Source organism: Malus domestica, chromosome 09, assembly GCF_042453785.1.
Source record: "Malus domestica chromosome 09, GDT2T_hap1".
In the NCBI taxonomy this organism is placed as follows: domain Eukaryota; kingdom Viridiplantae; phylum Streptophyta; class Magnoliopsida; order Rosales; family Rosaceae; genus Malus; species Malus domestica.
The window spans coordinates 1020011-1042290 of record NC_091669.1 but is presented as its reverse complement, the minus strand read 5'-3'; the positions used below and the strand labels follow the sequence as shown (position 1 = coordinate 1042290).

Below are 22280 nucleotides of genomic sequence, written 5' to 3'. Positions count from 1 at the left end.
GATCATTTGGAGCTTCATTACGCGGTACAGCCCCAGAAGACGAAGGCAATAAATGCCTTTGGAACAAACCCACAAATCTCTGATGATCAAGTAAAACCTGACCATCAGTTTCCTTCATCTGGTCAAGCTTCCTCTTCATGTTTGTAGCATAGTCATGTGCGAGCCGGTGCAACTGTTTATTCTCATGCTTGAGCCCTCTAATCTCCTGTTTGAGACTCATCACTTCAGCAGCCAATGATTCAACTTGGCGGGTTCGAGCAAATAGGCGTTGGGCCATATTAGACACAGAACCTGCACACTGAACACTGAGAGCCAGCGAATCCTTAACAGCTAACTCATCAGACCGTTTGGAAAGTAGTCTGTTATCTTTGGGAGTGAGAAGGTTCATGGCCACCACCGCAGCGGTCATATCATTCTTCATCACGGAATCCCCAACGGTAAGAGGACCAGTAGGGGAGACGAAGGATGGGCGCCATATGTTGTCTGGAGAAGGCGGGGCTGCCTCTTCAACAAGGTTCAAGTCAAAACGACGGTCGGAGGGGCCAGACATTTTCAAAGGTGTTGAAGAGAGAAGAGGTCGGACAAATCAAGATCTTAGAAGTGCAAGAATGAAGCTTCTACTGGTGGAGATTCAAGTGTGCTTTGGAACTTAATGCCAGCCCCTATAAAAATCTGCACTCGACGGAGCTTCATAAATCGAAGAGGCGCATGCTCAGAAATCGAAGAGGCGTTTACTTTCTCAAAAGCTGGGCTGCTTAAAGATCACGAGGGTTGATCTCAGAAATCGAAGAGGCGTTTGCTTTCTCAAAAGTTGGGCTGCTCAAAGACCACGAAGGCCGATCTCAGAAATCGAAGAGGCGCTCGCTTTCTCAAAAGCTGGGCTCCCCAGAGACCACGAGGGCCGATCTCAGAAATCGAAGAGGCACCTACTTTTCCAGCCTTGTCAGCACCTGTCACACGCACACTCAGCTTTGCTTTGCGGAAATTATGGGCATTCTGTCAAAGACTTCTGGGGAGGTAGAAAACACATGAATCTTACTGTTCAATCACCCACTTCCCACACGCAACAATAGCTCATGGGTACCACAGATAACTTTGCCAAAGTTGTCTGCCAAAGTTGAGCACGTGAAGCTTGCAGCTCCCACTACATCGCTCTGACCAAGAAGGGTAAAAGAATAGCAAAGAAACAGCACTAACAAAGTTTAGACCCATAAATTTTGAAGGTCTAGCTACCATATTATTACCCACAAGGGTAAAGGAACAGTACCACTGCTGGATAATTGGAAAGTCCCTGTGTGTCAACCTCTGTGCTTCGTGGCAAGGTAGACTAGCAAACATGCCCAACCTTTACTCACATTCGAGAAAACACTCCCAATAAGATTGCTTGCTCCAAAATCGAAGAGGCACCGTCCTCCGAATCTCGAGAGCCAGACTCCCAACATGACTACTTTCTTAAAAATCGAAGAGAGGGTAAAGGAACAGTACCATTGCTGGATAATTGGAAAGTCCCTGTGTGTCAACCTCTGTGCTTCGTGGCAAGGTAGACTAGCAAACATGCCCAACCTTTACTCACATTCGAGAAAACACTCCCAACAAGATTGCTTGCTCCAAAATCGAAGAGGCACCGCCCTCCGAATCTCGAGAGCCAGACTCCCAACATGATTACTTTCTCAAAAATCGAAGAGACACTGCTCCCCGAATCTCGAGAGTCAGACCCCCAGCATGATTGCTTTCTCAAAAATCGATGAGGCATCGTTCTCCGAATCAATCGAAGAGGCGCTCGCTTTCTCAAAAGCTGGGCTGCTCAGAGACCACGAGGGCCGATCTCAGAAACCGAAGAGGCACCTACTTTTCTAGCCTTGTCAGCACCTGTCACACGCACACTCAGCTTTGCAGAAATTATGGGCATTCTGTCGAAGACTTCTGGTGAAGTAGAAAGCACATGAATCTTACTGTTCAATCACCCACTTCCCACACGCAACAATAGCTCATGGGTACCACAGATAACTTTGCCAAAGTTCTCTGCCAAAGTTGAGCACGTGAAGCTTGCAGCTCCCACTACATCGCTCTGACCAAGAAAGGTAAAAGAATAGCAAAGAAACAGCACTAACAAAGTTTAGACACATAAATTTTGAAGGTCTAGCTACCATATTATTACCCACAAGGGTAAAGGAACAGTACCACTGCTGGATAATTGGAAAGTCCCTGTGTGTCAACCTCTGTGCTTCGTGGCAAGGTAGACTAGCAAACATGCCCAACCTTTACTCACATTCGAGAAAACACTCCCAACAAGATTGCTTGCTCCAAAATCGAAGAGGCACCGTCCTCCGAATCTCGAGAGCCAGACTCCCAACATGACTACTTTCTCAAAATCGAAGAGAGGGTAAAGGAACAGTACCATTGCTGGATAATTGGAAAGTCCCTGTGTGTCAACCTTTGTGCTTCGTGGCAAGGTAGACTAGCAAACATGCCCAACCTTTACTCACATTCGAGACAACACTCCCAACAAGATTGCTTGCTCCAAAATCGAAGAGGCACTGCCCTCCGAATCTCGAGAGCCAGACTCCCAACATGATTACTTCCTCAAAAATCGAAGAGACACTGCTCTCCGAATCTCGAGAGTCAGACCCCCAGCATGATTGCTTTCTCAAAAATCGAAGAGGCATCGTTCTCCGAATCTCGAGAGCCAGATACCACAGACCACTTTTTCAAAGTGCTCTGACAGAGTTAAAACATGTGAAACTGGCAGCTCCCACTACCGTGCTATGACCAAGCAGGGTAAAGGAATAGCATTACTACTTGTTGTTAGGGAGACTCCTATATATGTCGACCTCCATCCCCAACGGACAGGCAGACCTGCAAAAATGCTCAACCCTTCATCATATCTGAGAGGGCACTCCCAACGAAGCCTTTCGAAATATTCAGCTTTCTTTCCCCCCGATAATACCTCTGCAAACAAGCTATACTAGAGCAAGAATATCTCATATCATCAGGGTTAAAAGCAAGAGTATCCCATATCATGCTTTTTCCCTGTCTTTTCTTTTGGCCTTGTTTTTACCTGCAAGACAAGGAGAAAGAGAGCAATCAGTCAGCACTTGGAATCAAGCTTCCAGCCAGGAACTGACTGCCTGGAACCCCTTACCTGATAACTTACCTGGCATTGCTCTCGAGTACTCATCTTCAACATCTTATGTTTCCAGGGAAGATTCCGCATCTGCTTGAGGAACAGATAGGGCAAGTGCGAAGGATACAAGGAAGCATGTGGAGACAAGCGTAACAGCACACGTGCCGATACATCCATTACTCTGTCAAAAGCAAAAGTATCCCATATCAGCAGGGTGGAACGTACTCTAGATTTGATGGACTTGTTTTGACCCTCAAATTCTTCAGTCGGCCTTATACTCTGGAGGAAACCAGAAAACCCTCCAGCTCAGTTCAAGAATAAGCCTGTGGAAAGTTACTTCTTCAAAAGCAAAAGTATCTCATATCATCTCTTCTCATTTTTCTTCTCTTTATCCTTCATGCTGCTGCAAGATGGGGAGAAGGTGAACAATCAGTCGGAGCTCTGATTGCTTACCTTGTCTGTCACCTCTTTCAGCAAACCCCCTAGCTCGGCGACTTGGGGGACTCCTACTACATGGTTTGTATCGCGCTTGACCAAGCCTGAAACTACAAGTAAGGTTCAAGTGAAATTGATACATTATCTTGTGCATCTCCACCAGTTAAAGATACCACCCCTGGATGGAGGAAGAGTACTTCCAGAGAAGATGCCACATCTACCTATGAGACAGATAAGGCAAGTCAAGACGACACCACACTCTGATACTTAGAAGTTTCATGATTACGAGATCATTCTCCCACAATATTTCCTAATGTCATTTGTACTAAATCATTCACTTGTACTCACTAAAGGAGAGCTTGAACCTATGTACTTGTGTAAACCCTTCACAATTAATGAGAACTCTTCTATTCCGTGGACGTAGCCAATCTGGGTGAACCACGTACATCTTGTGTTTGCTTTCTTATCTCTATCCATTTATATACTTATCCACACTAATGACCGGAGCAATCTAGCGAAGATCACAAAAAGCGACCGTTTTCGCTACCTAGGATCTATCTTGCAAGAGAACGGAGAATTAGATGGAGATTTCAACCATAGAATACGAGCTGGATGGAAAGAGTGCATCCGGCGTGTTGTGTGACCGTCGTAGGCCACTGAAGCTCAAGGGAAAATTTTATAGGACGGCAATAAGGCCAGCGATGTTGTATGGCACAGAATGTTGGGTGGTGAAGCATCAACACGTACACAAAATGGGTGTAGCGGAGATGAGGATGCTTCGTGGGATGTGTGGGCACACGAGAAAAGATAAGATTGGGAATGAGGATATCCGAGGTAAAGTAGGAGTAGCCGAAATTGTAGGAAAGATGAGAGAAAATCGGCCCCGGTGACTTGGACATGTGCAAAGAAGGCCGACTGACGCTCCGGTTCAAAGATGTGACTACGGGACAGAGGTTCAGGGCCGAAGGGGTAGAGGAAGACCTAGGAAAACTTTGGAAGAGACTCTAAGAAAAGACTTAGAGTACTTGGATCTAACGGAAGACATGACACAAAACCGAGCGCAATGGCGTTCTAGGATTCATATATTCAGCCGACCCCACTTAGTGGGAAAAAGCTTTGTTGTTGTTGTTGTTGTTGTGGACTTTAATTTGAAAAAAAAAAATAGCTAAACATGTATCATATGACTTTGCATTGATTAAAGCGAGACTTTCCTACAACGAGATCAATTCACATTAACATGTTGTATAACTTATGGAAAAAGATCTTCTTCGGATCTTTCTTTTAAGGATCCAGATGATTCCGTGATCATGTTCATTCATCGTAAATTGTGTAATTAGAAATCATTTGAAATTTAAAATTTAAAATTAAATATAAATAATATCTAACGAAAATTGACTGTCCGATGTACGACGAATGACCATAATCACGTAATCTTTCCATAACTTATAAACATGTTTTTTTTTTTCGACTTATATCATAATGTAAGTAAAAATACACTAAAATATATATTTTCTCGGTGCTTTTTTTTTTTTTGGTGAACGAGATAATGCATTACCCGGGCAGAGATGCCAAAGAGAACAAGAAAGCTTACAATAAAGCAAACAGGCCAGCTACGACCAAGCAAGAAAACGAAGTACAAGGAGGAAGCATCCGACACCGCATCAAATGCTAAAAGTGTCACTCCTTGCACCAAAACTACAAGCCTAATGGGGACAAGGGAGACCGTCATTACACAGAACATGAACAAGGGAAGATGGGGGTCGGTTAACCCAAACAGAATCACATACCTCCCTACAGTGCCGCGACGCCAAACTGTCCGCTGCCTTATTGGCCGATCTTGGAACCCAAGACCAGCGGCAATCTTGGAAAGCCTTCCCCATACATGTGCACTTAGCTAGCAAAGGAAAAGCATCCCAACTGCCCATCGAATTAAGATCCTGAAGACATGACACAGAGTCCAAAGAATCAGATTCAATGATAATATCATTCCACCCCATTTTCTCGGTGCTTTCCCAACACCAATAAGTAGTGCAAATCAAGGTAAATAATGGGGAAAGGAGAAAACATAGGTTAATGCACGACTTCCTGACTCCAATTATTTGGAATGGAATTTCACCCCTTCCAAGGCCATGTGCCCCATTTGTCTCTTTCTTTGCCATTTAACACCCCTTTTTAACTTTTTAATCATTAATCTTCAAAATATTCGATACGACAACCGAAATTTGAGAATAGTGAAAAATAAGGGTGTTTTCATTTATGTGAATAGAACTATCCTAAAAATATATAACGCTCCAAAAACCCTAAATCGAAATGAAGATATATAAAAGAGATCATAGAGACATCATTTCATTTCATGAGGCTCTATATAAAACAACAGTAACAACAAAACATTATCCCACTAAGTAGGGTCGGGTTCATAAGCGTCTAAATAAAAAAAGGTCGTACCCAGTGCACAAGGCTCCCGCTTTACGCAGGGTCTAAATACATTAAGAAATTTAATTGAATTGAGAACTATATTAATGAGAAACAGTAGTACATCATAATGCACAGGGGAAAAAAAATGGCGCAAGAACACGTCCGAATGCGGCGCTCCTTGCTTACAAAGGGAGGGTAAACATTTCACAGCCTCATGTACAATCCTAATCTCAGGCAACTTCTCTATCTTACAAAAACACAGAACTTGGCACAGTCACAAGGGACGATTTCGAAACTGTAACAACCCAAGAGATCGAAAAGGAAACCACCAAAACAATGTCGTATGAAATCCAGGTAAGACAGCAAAACCTGTTTTCTCTGGCTCAGTTTCTAACAGAATACACAGGCGGAGATGATTGTGCTGTGTGGCGCCACCACTCCGGGGGTGTTTGTCTCCTACCTAATATGAGAACTCGTGACCTCGAAGTGAGATGTATTTCTTGACCCAGATGGCGACGTCCTCTGCACAAGCCTGAGCCTGAGGGGTCTTGAGCAACATATCAAGGGTTGCAAATTCGTGAACTGCGTCTTTATACTCCAGTACAGGTGCATCAACGTTTACCTTCCTAAGTTCCTCTGAGTAAGCAATGGCGCGGTCTCTCATCCAATCATGTTCTGCCACCACTGTAAGGGTAGGAGGCATAAGCTTTAAAGGTGGGCCCCTATCTGGGATGAGGGGATTGGCAGCTGGGTGATCCAAGCTATACTCTTCCTCAGGTAAAAATAGTTTCCATGCTAGTATGCACATTGCCTTGTCATAGAAATAGGAGTTTGCCAGTTTTATCTCAGAGCGGGTGGGAACACTTCCAATGAAGAACGGATACATCAGGACCCGTGCAACCACCTTCACAGGGTCCAAAAGCTTGCCCGCCTCTACAGCTTTCCGGGCCACATAGTCTGCAATGTTCGCACCACAGCTCGCACCAAGGAGAACACATCTGTTTGAGATAACAGAACAAGTTAGAAATTTCCCGTGTACCCTTCTTAAAATTCCAAAAGGGGTAAAAAGAACAGAAGAAACTAAATTTACAGAACCAGAACATGCAGAGAAATAAGTGACTTTATACCTAATGTCGGCAAACAGCTATTCAGTTCAAACATAAATGGAATTGAAAATGTGCCGCCAATCAACTGGAATGTCATAAAGAAAGAAAGGCAAAATGCAGAATGCTGACTGACTTAGAGAGACAGCTAAGTAAATCTTCAAAAAATAAGGGAACATAAAAGGAAGACAAATTCTTCTCTGAAGGGGAATTGTTAAGATAACGATGCCACATATTGAAACCCTGTAGGCGAACGCTTGGCAACAAGACAAGAAGTTTTTCTCATATATTTCATTGTGCTCCACCTTCTACTGCTTCCTTAACCTATCTCCTCTTTTCATCAAGAAATCTTGAGATTTACGAACAAATTTAGGATGAAAACGAAAACTGTTTTTCTCTAAACCTACATGAATCCAGCATATACTCTAATATAAGGGGATCAATGTATCATACAGGGCAACAAAAGAAGAAATTACTTTAGATACAAACCTTACCAAATTCCCAAAAAAATAAAATTCAGTCATCAACCGACAGTTGCCCTGCTAAATTGAAATTAGCCCTATGATTCAATCGACATTGATTGAAGTTCTCGGGAGATGGAAATGAACTCAAAAACTAAAGCATTGCCACCAGCAACCAGCCTAGACAACTATTTTAAGTTGGGAAAACTGGTCCCAAGATTTGGCTAGCAATATTTCCATTATTAAACCAATTGGCAATCAAACAAGTATCAAAACTCAGCTACGAGAAACCGATAACAAGAAACCAACTCAGGCATCTGGTAAACTCCAAACAAATGCCGATAAACTTTTGACACGAGCAATGCACTTATGTAAATCACGCTATCAAAATCTACAAACTGAACTAAGAAACTGTAAACTCATATATCATCATCAATCATAACACACTAGATTAGAAATGCAAGTTAAAAGTGATTAAAACAAGATTATAACCTTGTTGGATCTCCATGGGCAGCTAACCAGGGCTCAACCATTGACGCCCCGAAAGAGTCCACGATATGCCTATGAGAATCAGTCTTCTTAAACTCCGTAACACCACCGAGAGCTCCCCTTCCACTTCCCATGGACTTACTACACTCAGCCAAATTGGCTTGCTTCCCAAGCCAATTCAACACCTTCAACCCGTCCTCAAATGCCGCAGGGTACCGATTCTCCGGGGCAAGCCGATAACCCACCGCCAAAACTACGACGTCACAGAGCTTCGCAATCCGCCGACAGAAGATATCATTGGCCACCGAGTCATTACTCCCACTGACCCAACCGCCGCCGTGAAACTGCAACATGACCGGCAATTTTCGACCTGTCCTGGTCGAATTGCCCGGCGAGTAGCCTCTGTACACTCCGGCGCCGGCATTGGCCATCAAATTCAATCCCTCCATGTCATTGCTACTCCCGTAACTGTTCCGTCTCTGCTCGCTTTTCGCCAAATTGGACACCGCCGGATTGCCATAGCTGTTGCGCCGAGAAGGGGTGGCCGGTAAATTGTTAAGGCTCTGGCGGACCGGATCGGCTCGGTTGGGCCCGTTATTGAGATCGGATCGCTTCGGTGCGGCGATAACCCTGGGCTTGGAAGCGGGTTCAGGTGGGGTGAGGGCGGACTCGGGGAGGAAGATTCGGATAGAGATAGAAGTGAGGGGGTCGATGTGGATGTCCTTGGTGGCGACGCCGTCGTCAAATACCGGATTGGGGGCGACGATGGTTTCTTCGGGTCGGGAGGTAACGCCAAAAGGGTTGTACTCGTCGGGTTGGTTTTGGATCCGGTTCTGCAATCGGTGCTTCAAGAGGAACTTGAAGAACACGCTGTAGAGCTGCACAGCTACGCTTGGCATTTCTCTCTCTCTCTCCTCTCTCTTTCTCTCTCTACAAATTGGCGGATTTGCAGAGACTGGAAAATTGAGATATGGGGGGGGGGGATTTTCTGGGTGTTAGTGTAAATTCATGGCGGATTAAGGTTTGAGATTAAGGGTTAATCGATCTCCCCAGTGAAATTGGATTCACATGGGATTAGGGTTTTGTTATCGGAGAGAGAGAGAGCTTTCAATCTGAATTTTAATGGCTTCAATGGCGGCTCTCGGATGGCTGCCGCTGGCTTGGTCAAATTTTATCATTTTTTATTTTTCTCAATTTTTTATGGTTTCCAATTTATATTATTTTTTGAAGGAGAATTCTGGATTCTAATTTCTTTGTCTGAAAAAAAAGAAAATATTTATCGGCCAGAGGAATTATCAAGTGTTTCATCTTCACGCTATGATGGAGGGACTTGCTGGATTTTTAAGCGTACGCCCAACCACTTGATTGTGGAGTACAATTACATCAGAGGTAAAAAATCCTATGTCGACTGTTCTGACAAAAATAATTCGACTTTGCTGTCAAATTTGAAGAAACGTAAAAATTTATTTTATTTTACTTTAATGTGGGGTACATTACGTATATATTTTTTATTTTTCTCCACTTATTAATTATTTTATTATTAAATTACGATCCACTTGATTTTATAATAATGAAAAAAACATTTTAATTTGACGTTGGGCTGGAATATGAGACTTTACAAAATGTTATTTTGTTGCATTACCTATAAAATAAAATTTAACATCTTAATTCGGCATCTCCATTACTTAGTTCGGAAGCTGTTTATTTATCAATGATAGCATGTATTTAAGAATTTGCTATTCAAACCACATTTTTTAAATAACTATAGTAAAATAAATTAATTAATAATGAGTATAATAAAGTTCATCTCTTCATTGAAGCTAAGATCATTAAAAATCTAAATTTTTTTACTTTAGTGTGGGATTTAATATATTGAATTGAATGGTGACTATGAGTTCTACGATTTATGAGTAGTGCACTTGGCTAAAGTTTGGGTAAATACAAAGTAATTAATACTCCAAAATAGTTGTACCGCTCTCCTCCTCAACGCATGATTAAAATAGTTGCCATACAATCCTCTTTATAGTAAATAAATATTTTAGAGTACTAATAACAACTCTTTTATAAATATGAAAATGTGAAATTACTTGGACAACCAGCTAATTATGAGTTTGCAATACTTTTTTTTTTTTTTTGTAATATCGAAAGAGATTCAAAGTTCAAGGTTTCGTTTTAGAAGTGTTTTTAAAATGACCAAAACTAATTTTAATAAGAGCGCTTTTGGAAGCAATCATTAATAAAAATGCAAGTGAATCTTGAAAAAACACTTAAATTGCTTCATATAAGAAGCACATAACTTGTGCTTTTGGAACACATAAACATTTTCACCAAAAACACTTTCAATCATTTTAAAAGCACTTATAAATGAGCTCCAAATCCCGTTCTCGATTGGTAAAAAGAAAATACTCACAACTCACAAGTAAACAAGTGGATAATCGTGATTGGACTATGAAAATTGAAGAGATAAGGTAGGAGTCTCTCTCACTTCATAATCACTCCATCCTTCTCCTCTTCATCTGCGTCATTTGACGAGTAACTTCAATCAGTTTTTTAGTTCAGAACATAAAATAATCAGATCATCCTCCCATTTCCTTTTCATTCAATTTGTTTCCAAGTGTGTAATTGGACCAATTAGTAATTTAGTATATCCTCGTCAGCTACAGATAGGCTATTAATAATTGGAATCAAACATGAATTATTGTTCAAACAAGGTGCAATCAAGTGGGCCACATGAGGAGAATTCCCGCCCCAAGCTATCAAGATGACGGTATTTCAAACTAATCATGCACTATCTCGCTCCCGAGATGTCAAGATGATAGTAGTTAAACCAATCAAGCACGGTCCTGCCCCCAATGTTAGGATGACAGTATTTCAAACCAATCATGCATGTCTCGCCACCGAGATGTCAGAATGACAGCAATGCTAAGGAGACTCTCAAACTGACTCTTTATGGATTCTCTGACACCTCACACTTTAGAGCAACTCCACCGTTGCAAAGGCCCCCTAGGGCAAGTCACTATTGAATAGCCTCCAATGAACAATAACTGCCTTAATGAATAGTAATTGTCTTTTGCATCTCCATCCCGACACTGAATAACCATGATAATAGGCAATAAAATATTAGTATTTTTTATTTTATAAAATAATAAAAAATAATTTTATTTGTAATTTCGGATATGATTTTTAATCGGTCTCGTTGTACCACGTGTCATTAAATAAGAAATTACAACCCAAAGTATTTGAAAAAATATAAAATTATGGTGTAAGTTGAAAGATAATGATAACATATTTATAAAAAAATGAAATCAAATTTTTTTAAAAATTAAAAAAAATGGATTTTTTAATTAAATTTTTTTGGATTTTTTAATTATATTTTTTATTACTTTTATATTATGGTTACGTCAGCCTTGCGTCACGTGGCCTTCAGGCTCTCGAGCTGGCAACTCGTGCCGGGCCTCTCCCTCGAGCCCTCTCGGGCTCAATCACCAACACACGCTGGACCAAGTTGCTCGGGCTTTCTGGCCCTGTTTGAGAGCCAGTCCATCGGGCTATTGCCCACGATGGAACTGCTCTTAATGTCTATTCTCATGTCAACATTATATAACATTGTAGGTGGCAAGGAGTCTCAAAATAGTCCCACTTTTGAGAAGATCTCCTTATCATTTCTCTCCAAACCAACCATGCACCCTTCTGCCTCCGAGATGTCAGGATGACGGTATTCCAAACCAATCTTACACTATTGCCGCAACATTCCAGGTGTAAGTAGATATCTCTCGTATACGCGGACTGAACTCCGGAATTTAGGCGTTACAGGGATGGATACATTTTACAAAAGCAACATAGTTTGACGATGATGAATTGATGATGATACATACAATACAAGTAACTGAAGATGGAGAAAGAGGGTGTCTCTATTAAACCAAACCCCAAAATATGTAACCACTGATATGTCAATTTTCAAGCCCTTTTGTTAACTTTGGAACCCTGACGACGAAGGATCAGCTTTACTCACCACACCCGCCGAGACCGTGCTTGTGTTGTGGCAGCAGCACCCCCGTTGTTCCTCTACACCCAATCCGATATGTACAGCCCAACATCCCGCTATGGTAAACCGAAAGGGGGCTAACTGTATTCCAGATTGAGCAGCCATACGTGTATGCTCTGTGACTTGATCACCGGACAACCCAACTTTCTGCATGTAGGGGAGGAGCCAACAACAAGAAGATTGACATCTCAGAACTTATACAGCAACGTCAGTTTATCGCCTGCATAATAATTTGAACATCGAAACCACTGTAATCACATCACGGGGTATCTCAAAGTTCCTAGCCAGAAGGTTTGCTGGTGGCCCCTTTGGGGGACACAAGCACTGCTTCATTGCTCGTAGCATTCTTTGCAGCAAGCTCTTCCAAACGTTTCCAAGTATCGTGACGTTTCTCACTATTTACAGTCTCTTGTGCTTCATCTTCATGGAATTTGAGCAAGCATTCCTCAAAAAGCTCAGGGTCAATATCAGAGAAAATCTTACGGACATTTAGTGTCAGGCTCTGTACTGCCTGGTTCCAGTGGTTTCTTGCATTTTTCTCCAATGAAGGGAATATGATTGGCAGTAGGACATGGCGGTTCTGTTTGATTAGGTTCACAATGTGATCGTTATTCCATAAGAACAGAGCTCGCTCTGCCACCTGCAAATGAAGCACAACTCGATATATGAGAGCAAGAGAGCTTAGAGCGGAAACAGTAAATCTAGAGTGCACAAACTATCATGAACTCATTTTATTGAAATCGTTCAATGTAAAGTACAGAAGTAAATTAAGGAAAATATTGGTTTCTGTTAGTTTCAGTGCAGCTGAGAACCAAAATCACGTTTTCTTCTACATACTATAAAGCCTGTAGATCATTCAATAACTGACTTAGCTATGCCAGAAATTCCCCTTCAAAGATACGGACCAACTTGTTTACCCTACGGGTTTCATACTTAATTATGAGAAACTTAATAGATTCCAGAACAGCCTAAAATATTGCAAGAGTAACTCAAAACAGCATCTTAAGATCTAAGATTTCAAATTTCAAAATGCCTAAGGTGCATCTTCACGAAGAAATATACCAACAGAAGTTCATCAAAATATCACTTTCTCCATGGTACCATAATTTGTAAGCTTTGAAAAGATTCCATAGAGGATGCAAACTACACGAGAAAACATATAACTCAACAGACATTCTACTATGTTTCAAATAACAAAGATTAACACAGGACTGTACAGAAAAGAGGAAACTAGCAAGCACAAAACAGATGAAAGTGGAGAGGCTGCTCACCTGAAAATGTGAACTGCTTAAGCAACGACCAATTTGGCGAAACAGCGGCACCATGCAGCGCTGGAACTCTGCAGGCTGAGTTGCTTCTAAAACTTCTTCCAGTTCACCTAAGAACATGACCTCCTTAGAACTATTGGTAATAGGCCAATATTTGAGTAAACCCCGAATTATTGTATCAGCAAGTTTGCAATCTTTCTCCACAAATTGAGTAATGCAGTACGACAACTGCTGGTGGTACAAGGGTATGCACTTTGGTTTGTGAAGTGGAATAAGCACTCGAACAAGAAAGAGTTTGTGCTCTTCTTTCAGCGGCAGAGCAAAACCATTTATTATACTTCCCAAAATCTCTAACAGCTCTGCAATCCCATTATGCTTTTCAGTTTCAAAAATAAAATGATAGAAGATGTTGTTGATTGCTTTGCGGATGAACGGGCGGTGCACCATAAATTTCCCATAGATGCGGTGCAGAACTGTTTTCAAGTAATCCCTCTCTCTGTGGTCCTCTGAATCAAAAAGACCTAACAACCTGAGAACAAAGGAGTGATCTATGTATCTCTTAGCCAACTTTGCATCCGTCTCAGGTGATGCAACAAACCTCAGGAAGAATTCATACACAATTTGCAAGTGCGGCCATGCTGGGTCCATCGAAGGCTCTTCCTCTTCTAACTCAAAGGACTCTAATGCTTTGTTTTCAAGGGGTGTAGAAGTGAGTGTTCTAAATAAATTTATGCTCACCATCTTTACGATTTCTTGCATGACGGTTTCTGAGAATTTCCCATTAGCAGAAGCAATGTAATCCACAAGCTCTACCAATGTCTGTCGCTTGATCTCCTTTTCCTTGATGTTCTTTGTCGGGTCATTGAAGTCAAAGACAACACAACACAAGTTCAACTTTTTTATCAACAAATTCTGCTTCTCTGCATTCGGGACATCTTTGAAGCTAGGCAATGCCTCATATGGAGAAGCCAATGAGTTCCCATTAAGCTTCGAAGTCACATTTACTCCAAAGTTTGGAGTAGAATTAGCGCTCGAAAAAGATGTAGTACTCGAGCTCGCATACTTGTTACTTGATATAGAGTTGCCTCTTGAACCGGTGGAAACATTTGAATTAGAGGTAGAGGATCCTCCCACACGATGCTCAGATGACTTGGGCTTCCTTGGGAGCCTATTAAGTATCTGTTTGATCATAACTCAATCGACAAAGGAAAAGCTACTAGAGCAAACACAGCATCGGTGATACCCGAAAGACAAGTCCAATCAGGCTAGAAAACCCCAGAAACACAAAGCCAAAATCCGGCACAAAGAAGCAAGAACCGAAACCTATAAACTTCTCATGCCTTTCCTTGGTAAACACAGTGACTTCCCCTTAATTAGAAACCAATGTTCCAACCCAGTTGGGGAAATCCGGAGCAGTGATACCAAACCCACCTCAAATGAGAACAAAGCTGCATATAAAAATCCATTCGGACCCGAAAATTAAACAGATTACTAGAAATTTCCAATCTTTGATTAACTAAACAATGCAAAAACAACAGCTTTGCTAAACTTTAATCTCTGATCCATTAGCCAAAGCAAAATCCAGGTAAAGCTTGACTTTTTACAACAAACAATCTAACATCACAACTTGTATCGGGAAACCCCCGATGTAGGAATCCTCAAAACAATCGAATTTGTGTTCCAAGATTAGAAAGTTTGACTTGTGCAAAAACCCACATAAAAAAAAAGAAAAATACGCTGAAATTTTGCCCCTTTTCACCAAAATTGACAAGAAATTCAGCTGGATCATGAAAAAACAAGATCCGGACATGATCTGGAAAACCCATTTGGCATTCTCCGACAAAGATTAACATGCGCAAATTTCAGAGCCAGAAAGTGGAAAGTTATTGCAGAGCTGGAAAAACATGCAATGAAGGGAACAGATAGTCAATTTTCGGAGAAAATAATGAAATGTTCGGAGATACTTACAGAGAGAGAGGTCGGAGCTGTTGTTTCTTGTCTTGCCTTTTGGAGATAGAGAGAAATAGGAAAAAGGTGGGGTGGGAGGGGTGTTGAAGAACAGCAAATCTTTGGCGGCTGTAAGCTCTTTTGTTTTTGTCGGATGATTTTTCTTTCTTTTTTTTTTACATGAAAATTGTAAAATTTATGGTTTTGATTACAAAATAAATAATAAAATTGTAAAATTTATAGTATTATGTATTAATTTATTTGTTTTAACTTTGATCAGGAATTGCCATTGAATACTACAATTTGGTGGTATTCTTCTTCATTTGGAAGTGAAAGGTGGATGACAAATTCAATACCAAATTAAATTATCCATTATGTTGCTTAACCGAACTCTTATTTCTCTTAGTGTAAAAAAATTGATGTATTAAAAATAAATAAAAAAGACTTTTGATCAGGAATTTAAATTTTCAACCTCAAAAAAGACCAAAACTGTTCCTCCTTGCTCCCACTTTGATTCACTGCAGATGACGAGAGTCGAGAGTCGCATTTGACTAAAATAGCCTTCCAATCTACGGACACTTTCAGTTGGAAGGGGTCTTTGGAGAAGAAAGTGAAAGGTTGAAATTGTAATTTTAGCACTAGACAAAGACGAGTGAGATGTCACTGTGCAGTGCGACCTTTAACAGACCGCAGCGGTTCAAATTTCGATAAGATTGTCTGATTATCACAAATTTGAACCTACATTAATTAAATTCTGGAGTTTAATTTGCGATTTCTAGTGTAATTATAACCAATATGACTACGCGACTACGCAAATATCTGCTAACAGAACTCATTCATTATCATAATTCATATGTGAAGCTCATTTTTCGTTTTCTTCCGCTTTGTCTCGACTGGACTTATGACTTGCTTTGCGCCCCGTTAAGAGGGCAACCATTTCCCTCCACAAACAAAAAGCGAAATGACATGTATAAAAGGAAAGATTTTTCACTGTGACAGAAACACAGCTTGAAGCACAAGTGTAATAATATAATTTGTTGAAAACTTAAAAAAAAATTAAAAATTCCAACAAAATTGTACAGACCGTGTTGCCGACGCGATTGAAACTTTCTCGTACAAAAGGGCAAAGAAAAAGACAGAAAAACCAACTTTTGTGTAATCATTCATCATTTACTTGATTAAACAACGACATTTACTCACAATTCCAGCATTTTAAAAGAAATAATTACCCTTCTAAAAGAATATTAAAGCAAAAAAACAAAGATAGTAAACCCCTATGGTTCAACAACTACTTCTCACATCTTTGACGTTTCAGCAACTTACATTTAGGTCAGATTAATCAGATACATGTAAAAATCAGACCAACAACCAATCTTGTCAGTTACCTAAAGCATGAAACTCGAAAGATCGATCGCTGCACAGGGCGGGGCTAAGAAGTACACGTGCATAAGTCGCCACATTGTAGTTTCCTAATCATCCATGGACAAAATCACCCCAGGAAATGTCTGCAGCTTACATCTCGTTGGGAGCAGTGGAACTTCAACATGATACAATCATTTCGGTTCGGAGCCATTGTCAAGCATGTACAACAGCACTGCTAGGAAGGTTCACGGTTTCCTCCAAACAATTGAACTGCGCTGAGTTGGAGGGGGGAAATGTACAGAACATCAAAGAAATGATACAGGCATGTCAAGTTGTCAACAATAATTTGGGAAAGTGGAAAGTGTCCCCGGAAATGGAAACAAAACCATCGCAGTGACCAAATAGCTCCTTGACCGATAATTCAGGTTGCTCAAAATTCAGTTTCAGTGCTCCATTAAGGCTGTTTCAGTTTCTGAAAGTGGTGCTGCAAAGAGTCAAACAAACTCTTAGTGGGAAGGGAATAAGGAAAAACAAAAGAATTATAGTGTACACGAAGCTAGAAAACCATATAGCTCGACCAGGTAGCATACATATATTAATCACACTGATACACAAATGGAGCCAGCTATGATACAAATGGTTCATTTTCGACGACTTCACTACGACTTGCAGTATAATTAGTGGAGGATGTTCTCACAGGAAGATAAAAGAAGTGTGTGTTATAGGGTCCAGTGGTGATTGATCTCAATGCTATAATGACTATCCCCAAGATTTGACGATATAAGGTAGAAAACCTAGTGCCAGAACCAGTACAGATGACCATATACTTGGAATGACAGAAAGCATTCAATAATAAAATGAAGTTACTGATAATAACATCTACATATACAAGCCAATATAACGGACCTAGTTGGTGACCAGAGCAACATACCAAGTAAGTCTTCATAATCGGCTAATAGTGATGAGTCCATTAGCAAAGGAGGTGAGAAAACCTGCTCCCGAGCTTCCTCAAAGTCATAAAATGATCTCTGTGTGTCCGAAACAGCACAGTTTGAACCAGCAGCGGAAAGAAACCCATTTACTTGGTCAAAATCATCAAGTGAATCTAAATCATTCAACACTTCAGATAATTCGGCATACTTGTTCCCCACATTACCATCAGGAGCACAATTTTCATGAAAGGAAGCCTCCGTCTGAGCTGGAAACCTTTTACTCCTTAATGAAGCCCCCTTCGATTCTTGGCCTAGACGAGAAAACCCAGATGATGAAAGTGGTAAAAAGAAATGCTCAGAGCTTTCATCAGAATGGCTGCCTCGTGATGATTCAAAACTTAAGGAATTCTGTGACAGAGCAGCTTCTCTAACAGATCTCTTTAGATTCTGGACATAATAATTGTCACTGTCTGCATAACATTAAACTAAAAATCAAAAACCTTTACAACAAAGCTGTTCAACCATCAATAATCCGCATATAAAACGAAATGCCTTGGGCAAGCGGACACGCTTATAACACAATGAGAATTTGAGGAACCAGGCACAGATAACAGACCTTGTGGTAGATTATCTATGTGATTATTTGATAGAGGCTGCTCCACAGACTTCCTTTCAGGAAGGTTCTCTATTTGGTTTGATTGAGCAACTGAAGCAGGGCGCTTATGCATATTTGCACCTTTCCCAGACGAATTAGAAGTCAAGTTAAACAACTGTGGGAGCTTTAAAGCAGGGCTGGATGACACCTTTTCGAGCTGAAAGGTAGACAATTTTGAAGTCACCTCAGCCACATCATCACTGTTGCTTTCCTGAATTGTTCCAAAGGAAACAAAAACAGGTTAAATGAATTCTACACTGCAATAATTCAAGTCTAGACATGATTTAGTAGGTACAAGGTTAGCATGAAATAGGTTCAAAATTACCAATGTCCTTCCACTGCTCTGTGCTTGAATAGGTGAAGTTGACCGACCAGGTTGTTTGGTCATCGGAGGCAGACTAGATGAAATGCTATCTACTTTATCTGTACATTCTGATATTGACTTTTGTATTGCCGGAGCAACTTCCTTCAGTTGGTTAATGAGAACCTACAGAAGTTATGAATTCAAATCTTAGCATAGCGTCATGAGTCATAACAAATAAATTATGCACGAGAGATGAAGGGGACTAAAGAAAGGCGTATGGACAAATAATCTCACTTTCATTATTGACTGTTCTATGATGACTATTCAGTTACAGAATTCCAAGCAATTTTATATGCACTATCCCATATTACAACAACTTCCCACCAAAAGAAGCTCAACTTGAAATCCTTCATGCATGATGGAATATCAGCATGGTGAATATCAGAGTATTAATTGATCCTCTTAAACGAAAGACTACTCAAATAACATATATATTCAGGATGGCTCAAAAAGCATTTGAAGAAATTAGAAACCAATTGACTCTAATGCAAATTCCAATAATTCAAACTAAATAAGCTGATTCCACTTTCACAAAAGCTAAGAATTATAACCAGATTTCAAGACTTGAATGCATAATTCCATTTAAAGTTTAGGTTCGATGCCTGCCAATCTCGTTGCATTGACCATCTTTTACAGTCACATTTCAGCTACCTCACGTATTGGTTCCTTCATCATATAACTTCATATGTAAATTTGTAACCAGTACTTTTAGCTAAAGCAAAAGTATTACCTGAAAGCTAACCAAGTGTTGCTGATGTTCAGCAAGAGTTGCAGCTAAAGACTCAGCATGACCACTTGAACTGCCATCCTGTGCACTTCTTAAAATTTCTGGACCCTCTCCATCATTAGCCTTTGCCTACAAATTAACATTGCATAACACCAATTCACTACGTTTTTCTAACGTGTATCCAACATTCTTATCAACATATACAAATGAGCATACCATGTGAAGTGATTGTTTATGGATACGCTGTAAAGCATGCGTCCAACGCCTGATAATTTCTGCCACGTCAACGGTTGGATGGACTCTTGCACTTCTTTCATCTGCTCGATGAAGTGCTTCATCGTTTACTTGTGAATGGGATGAATCTGCTCCATCATTTTGTTCTTTGCCATCCGCATGTGTTGGAGTAAAGTCACCGGACTGGACAGATAAGACATCTCCATAAGGAACCTGAGAACTCTGATCCATAGCTGCAAGCAAAGACGATCCAGATATGCGGTACCTAGAAACCATTGCATGCAAAAGTAAGTAGGTGAAGGGTTTCAAGTGATGTTAAAATGATATTTGATGGTAGATTACCTATGCTCCCTGTGAGCTATTAAATCCTCAATAGGGCCTGAAGCAAGAACTTCATGTTGACCTGTACAAAATGGAGATTTAATTGAGTTCATCAAACTGGGTACATATCTAATCAGATTTCTAATAACTACATAAACATATAAGGTGTTATCACACGACATTATTTGATAATACATAGAAACTTAATAAATTTATAAAGGACCACGAAAGTTTGTACTCACTTTTACGGGCTAATATAGACTCCCACAGCCGGGTAGCTTTCGATACTAAATGGGAATTCTGACTCGAACTAGAAACAAGGTCATCCCAATGTTCCCCTTCCAACTTCACCTTGTTCCTAAGGTCATGTAATTTTTCCAGTTCTTGCTGTAAATAAGCCTGAGATTCATGTTTTACAAAGAAAAACATAAGAAAATAAATTGTATGGTAGTAGGTGAATTGCACGATTTTTCACATAAGCTTCTACCAAATTAAATTAATTGTCGGAATGTGAATTGTTACCCTTATACCTCTTCAGCACAAAGACCACGAAACTCCGCAGTCATTTCATGAGCCAAATTCGACCACAAGGCCTGTCTTTGTACTGCTGTTTCCGCATTCTTAAGAAATCTTCTTCGTTCAAGTGCTATTCTAGCCTGTTTAAGATGCTAAGGTCAAATATCTGCTACTGAATAAGCATGTCAAAGAAGAAAACTCCACAGAAAAATGCAGATGTGGATTAAACCCTGAAAACTCATTTAAGAGTTATACAGAAAGAGAAAACGTTTCATAATGTGAAACACTTCCAAAAGTTTTTCTCTTTCTTTTCATACTTGTGAAACACTTCCATGCTATTATAAGATGCAAAATGCCCATAGCTGAACATATCAATAATTTGGGAACCACGATTTCAAGATGTCATCTGTAGTGTAAATTGTGTGTGCTTCAACATTATATGTGTAGGTCAAGAGTACCTTTGTAACAGGAAGTAAAGTAGCTGCGTGTGAAAAGGCTACATCCGTCAGTGATGCAGGAAGTGGGTTAGAAGCTACATCAGCTGCAAATGTTCGCCTATGAACCTCTCGCAAAGCATGCAAAGAAAGTTGCCACAGAAGTTCCACAAACCTGCAGTCAACACATGAAGCTTATGAATTAAGGACCCAAACCCATAAAATTGTTGTGCAGAAGTTAGACAGTCATTTAACCAAGAAGACCACCAAAGCATTTAAGCATAAAGTATTAATTCCAATATCATCGATTGGCTAATTTGGGGGAAAAACAAGTTCACTGTGACATATAACTACATGTTCCCTGCATTCATTTAACAATTATTTCTCACTTTAATGCAAAATAGCTGGCCAAGTGAGCCCAACAAAACTACGAACCTCCGTCAAATTAAGAAGCAAACTGTTAGTATATGTGAATTTCGGGTTTCTGTCAATTTTCTCGCCAAGCAAGCCCGACTCCACCTTAAAAGTTGAATAATTAAAGGCAGAAATGCACATAAACAAATGTAACAAACTCATAACAACAATGGGAGGAGTAGCATCATCAACCGACCTGGGTCCGCAACATGTAGCAAGTGAAGAAACCCTAGAATTGCTCCTCGGAAGCGCCCCTTGCGATTCGAGCTCACTAATGATCCCTTGCACAACCTAATCACCAACACCAAATCATCTCATTTCATCCAAATGTTCAAATTTTAAAGGAATATCAAACCAGAAGCAACAGAAAAAGTGGAATCGTCGAATTTACCTTTCGAAAATCCCGCGATTGCGCGGAATCGAAGATTGGCCAGACCTTATCGAAATCCTGAAAGATCTAAAATCGTCAGGAACGTGATCCATAGCAGAAGATAGTATAACAAAGATGCAAACACACACACACACACACACACATATATATATATATATATATATAATTATACAGTGTAAATATATACGGAGGAAGGGAAATCGAGAGATTGTACTACCTTGGCGGATTGAATTGGGCCTCTGAGAGAAGAGAGGATGAAGTAGAGGAGCTGTTCGCCCAATTTAGGGTTGGAGTGGCGGAAGAGTCCGACCCGAGGAGTGGCATTGGATCCTCCGAGCCCGATAATCGCCGGATCCAACCCTAACAGCAAATAGTTAGTGTACATTGCACTCTCTAGCTCTATCTCTCTCTCCTTCTCTCTGTCCATTGTCATCACCAACCTCCCTCTCCCTCTCCCTCTCCCTCTCCCTCTCTCTCTCCTCTCCCTCTCTCTCTCCTCTGTTTCTCGCTTTTCTGCTCCGTTGTGAATCCGGTTTTTTTTTTTTCAATTGTTTGGGATTTTTTTTTTGAAATGCAGGTCCCTGGGGGAGTTTTCGTATTTGCGAAACGCGTCTGAGTTTTTGAATAAGTTGGGGTTGTTTTT

General features: G+C 40.5%; 3 protein-coding genes across 3 annotated transcripts; all 3 read right to left on the bottom strand.

Annotated features, from left to right (window-relative positions):
* Window positions 1-6053: 6053 nt before the first annotated feature.
* On the bottom strand, window positions 6054-9273 carry LOC103421458 (probable carboxylesterase 11). Its single transcript, XM_008359498.4, has 2 exons — window positions 8031-9273; window positions 6054-6972 (listed from the first exon to the last, which is right to left on the bottom strand). The coding sequence occupies exons 1-2, from the start codon at window positions 8924-8926 to the stop codon at window positions 6435-6437; spliced, it is 1434 nt and encodes a 477-aa protein (XP_008357720.3). The 5' UTR covers window positions 8927-9273; the 3' UTR covers window positions 6054-6434.
* Window positions 9274-11786: 2513 nt separating this feature from the next.
* Window positions 11787-15503, bottom strand: LOC103442169 (serine/threonine protein phosphatase 2A 57 kDa regulatory subunit B' theta isoform-like). The gene is made up of 3 exons (XM_008380929.4): window positions 15309-15503; window positions 13344-14788; window positions 11787-12712 (listed from the first exon to the last, which is right to left on the bottom strand). Exons 2-3 carry the CDS (start codon window positions 14529-14531, stop codon window positions 12353-12355), a joined length of 1548 nt encoding a protein of 515 aa, XP_008379151.3. The 5' UTR covers window positions 14532-14788; window positions 15309-15503; the 3' UTR covers window positions 11787-12352.
* Window positions 15504-16436: 933 nt separating this feature from the next.
* LOC103442168 (AUGMIN subunit 6) lies at window positions 16437-22280 on the bottom strand. The gene is made up of 13 exons (XM_008380928.4): window positions 21855-22280; window positions 21638-21694; window positions 21443-21537; window positions 20857-21007; window positions 20413-20538; window positions 20125-20281; window positions 19904-19964; window positions 19544-19826; window positions 19331-19456; window positions 18562-18723; window positions 18198-18447; window positions 17581-18051; window positions 16437-17133 (listed from the first exon to the last, which is right to left on the bottom strand). Exons 1-13 carry the CDS (start codon window positions 22068-22070, stop codon window positions 17093-17095), a joined length of 2196 nt encoding a protein of 731 aa, XP_008379150.3. The 5' UTR covers window positions 22071-22280; the 3' UTR covers window positions 16437-17092.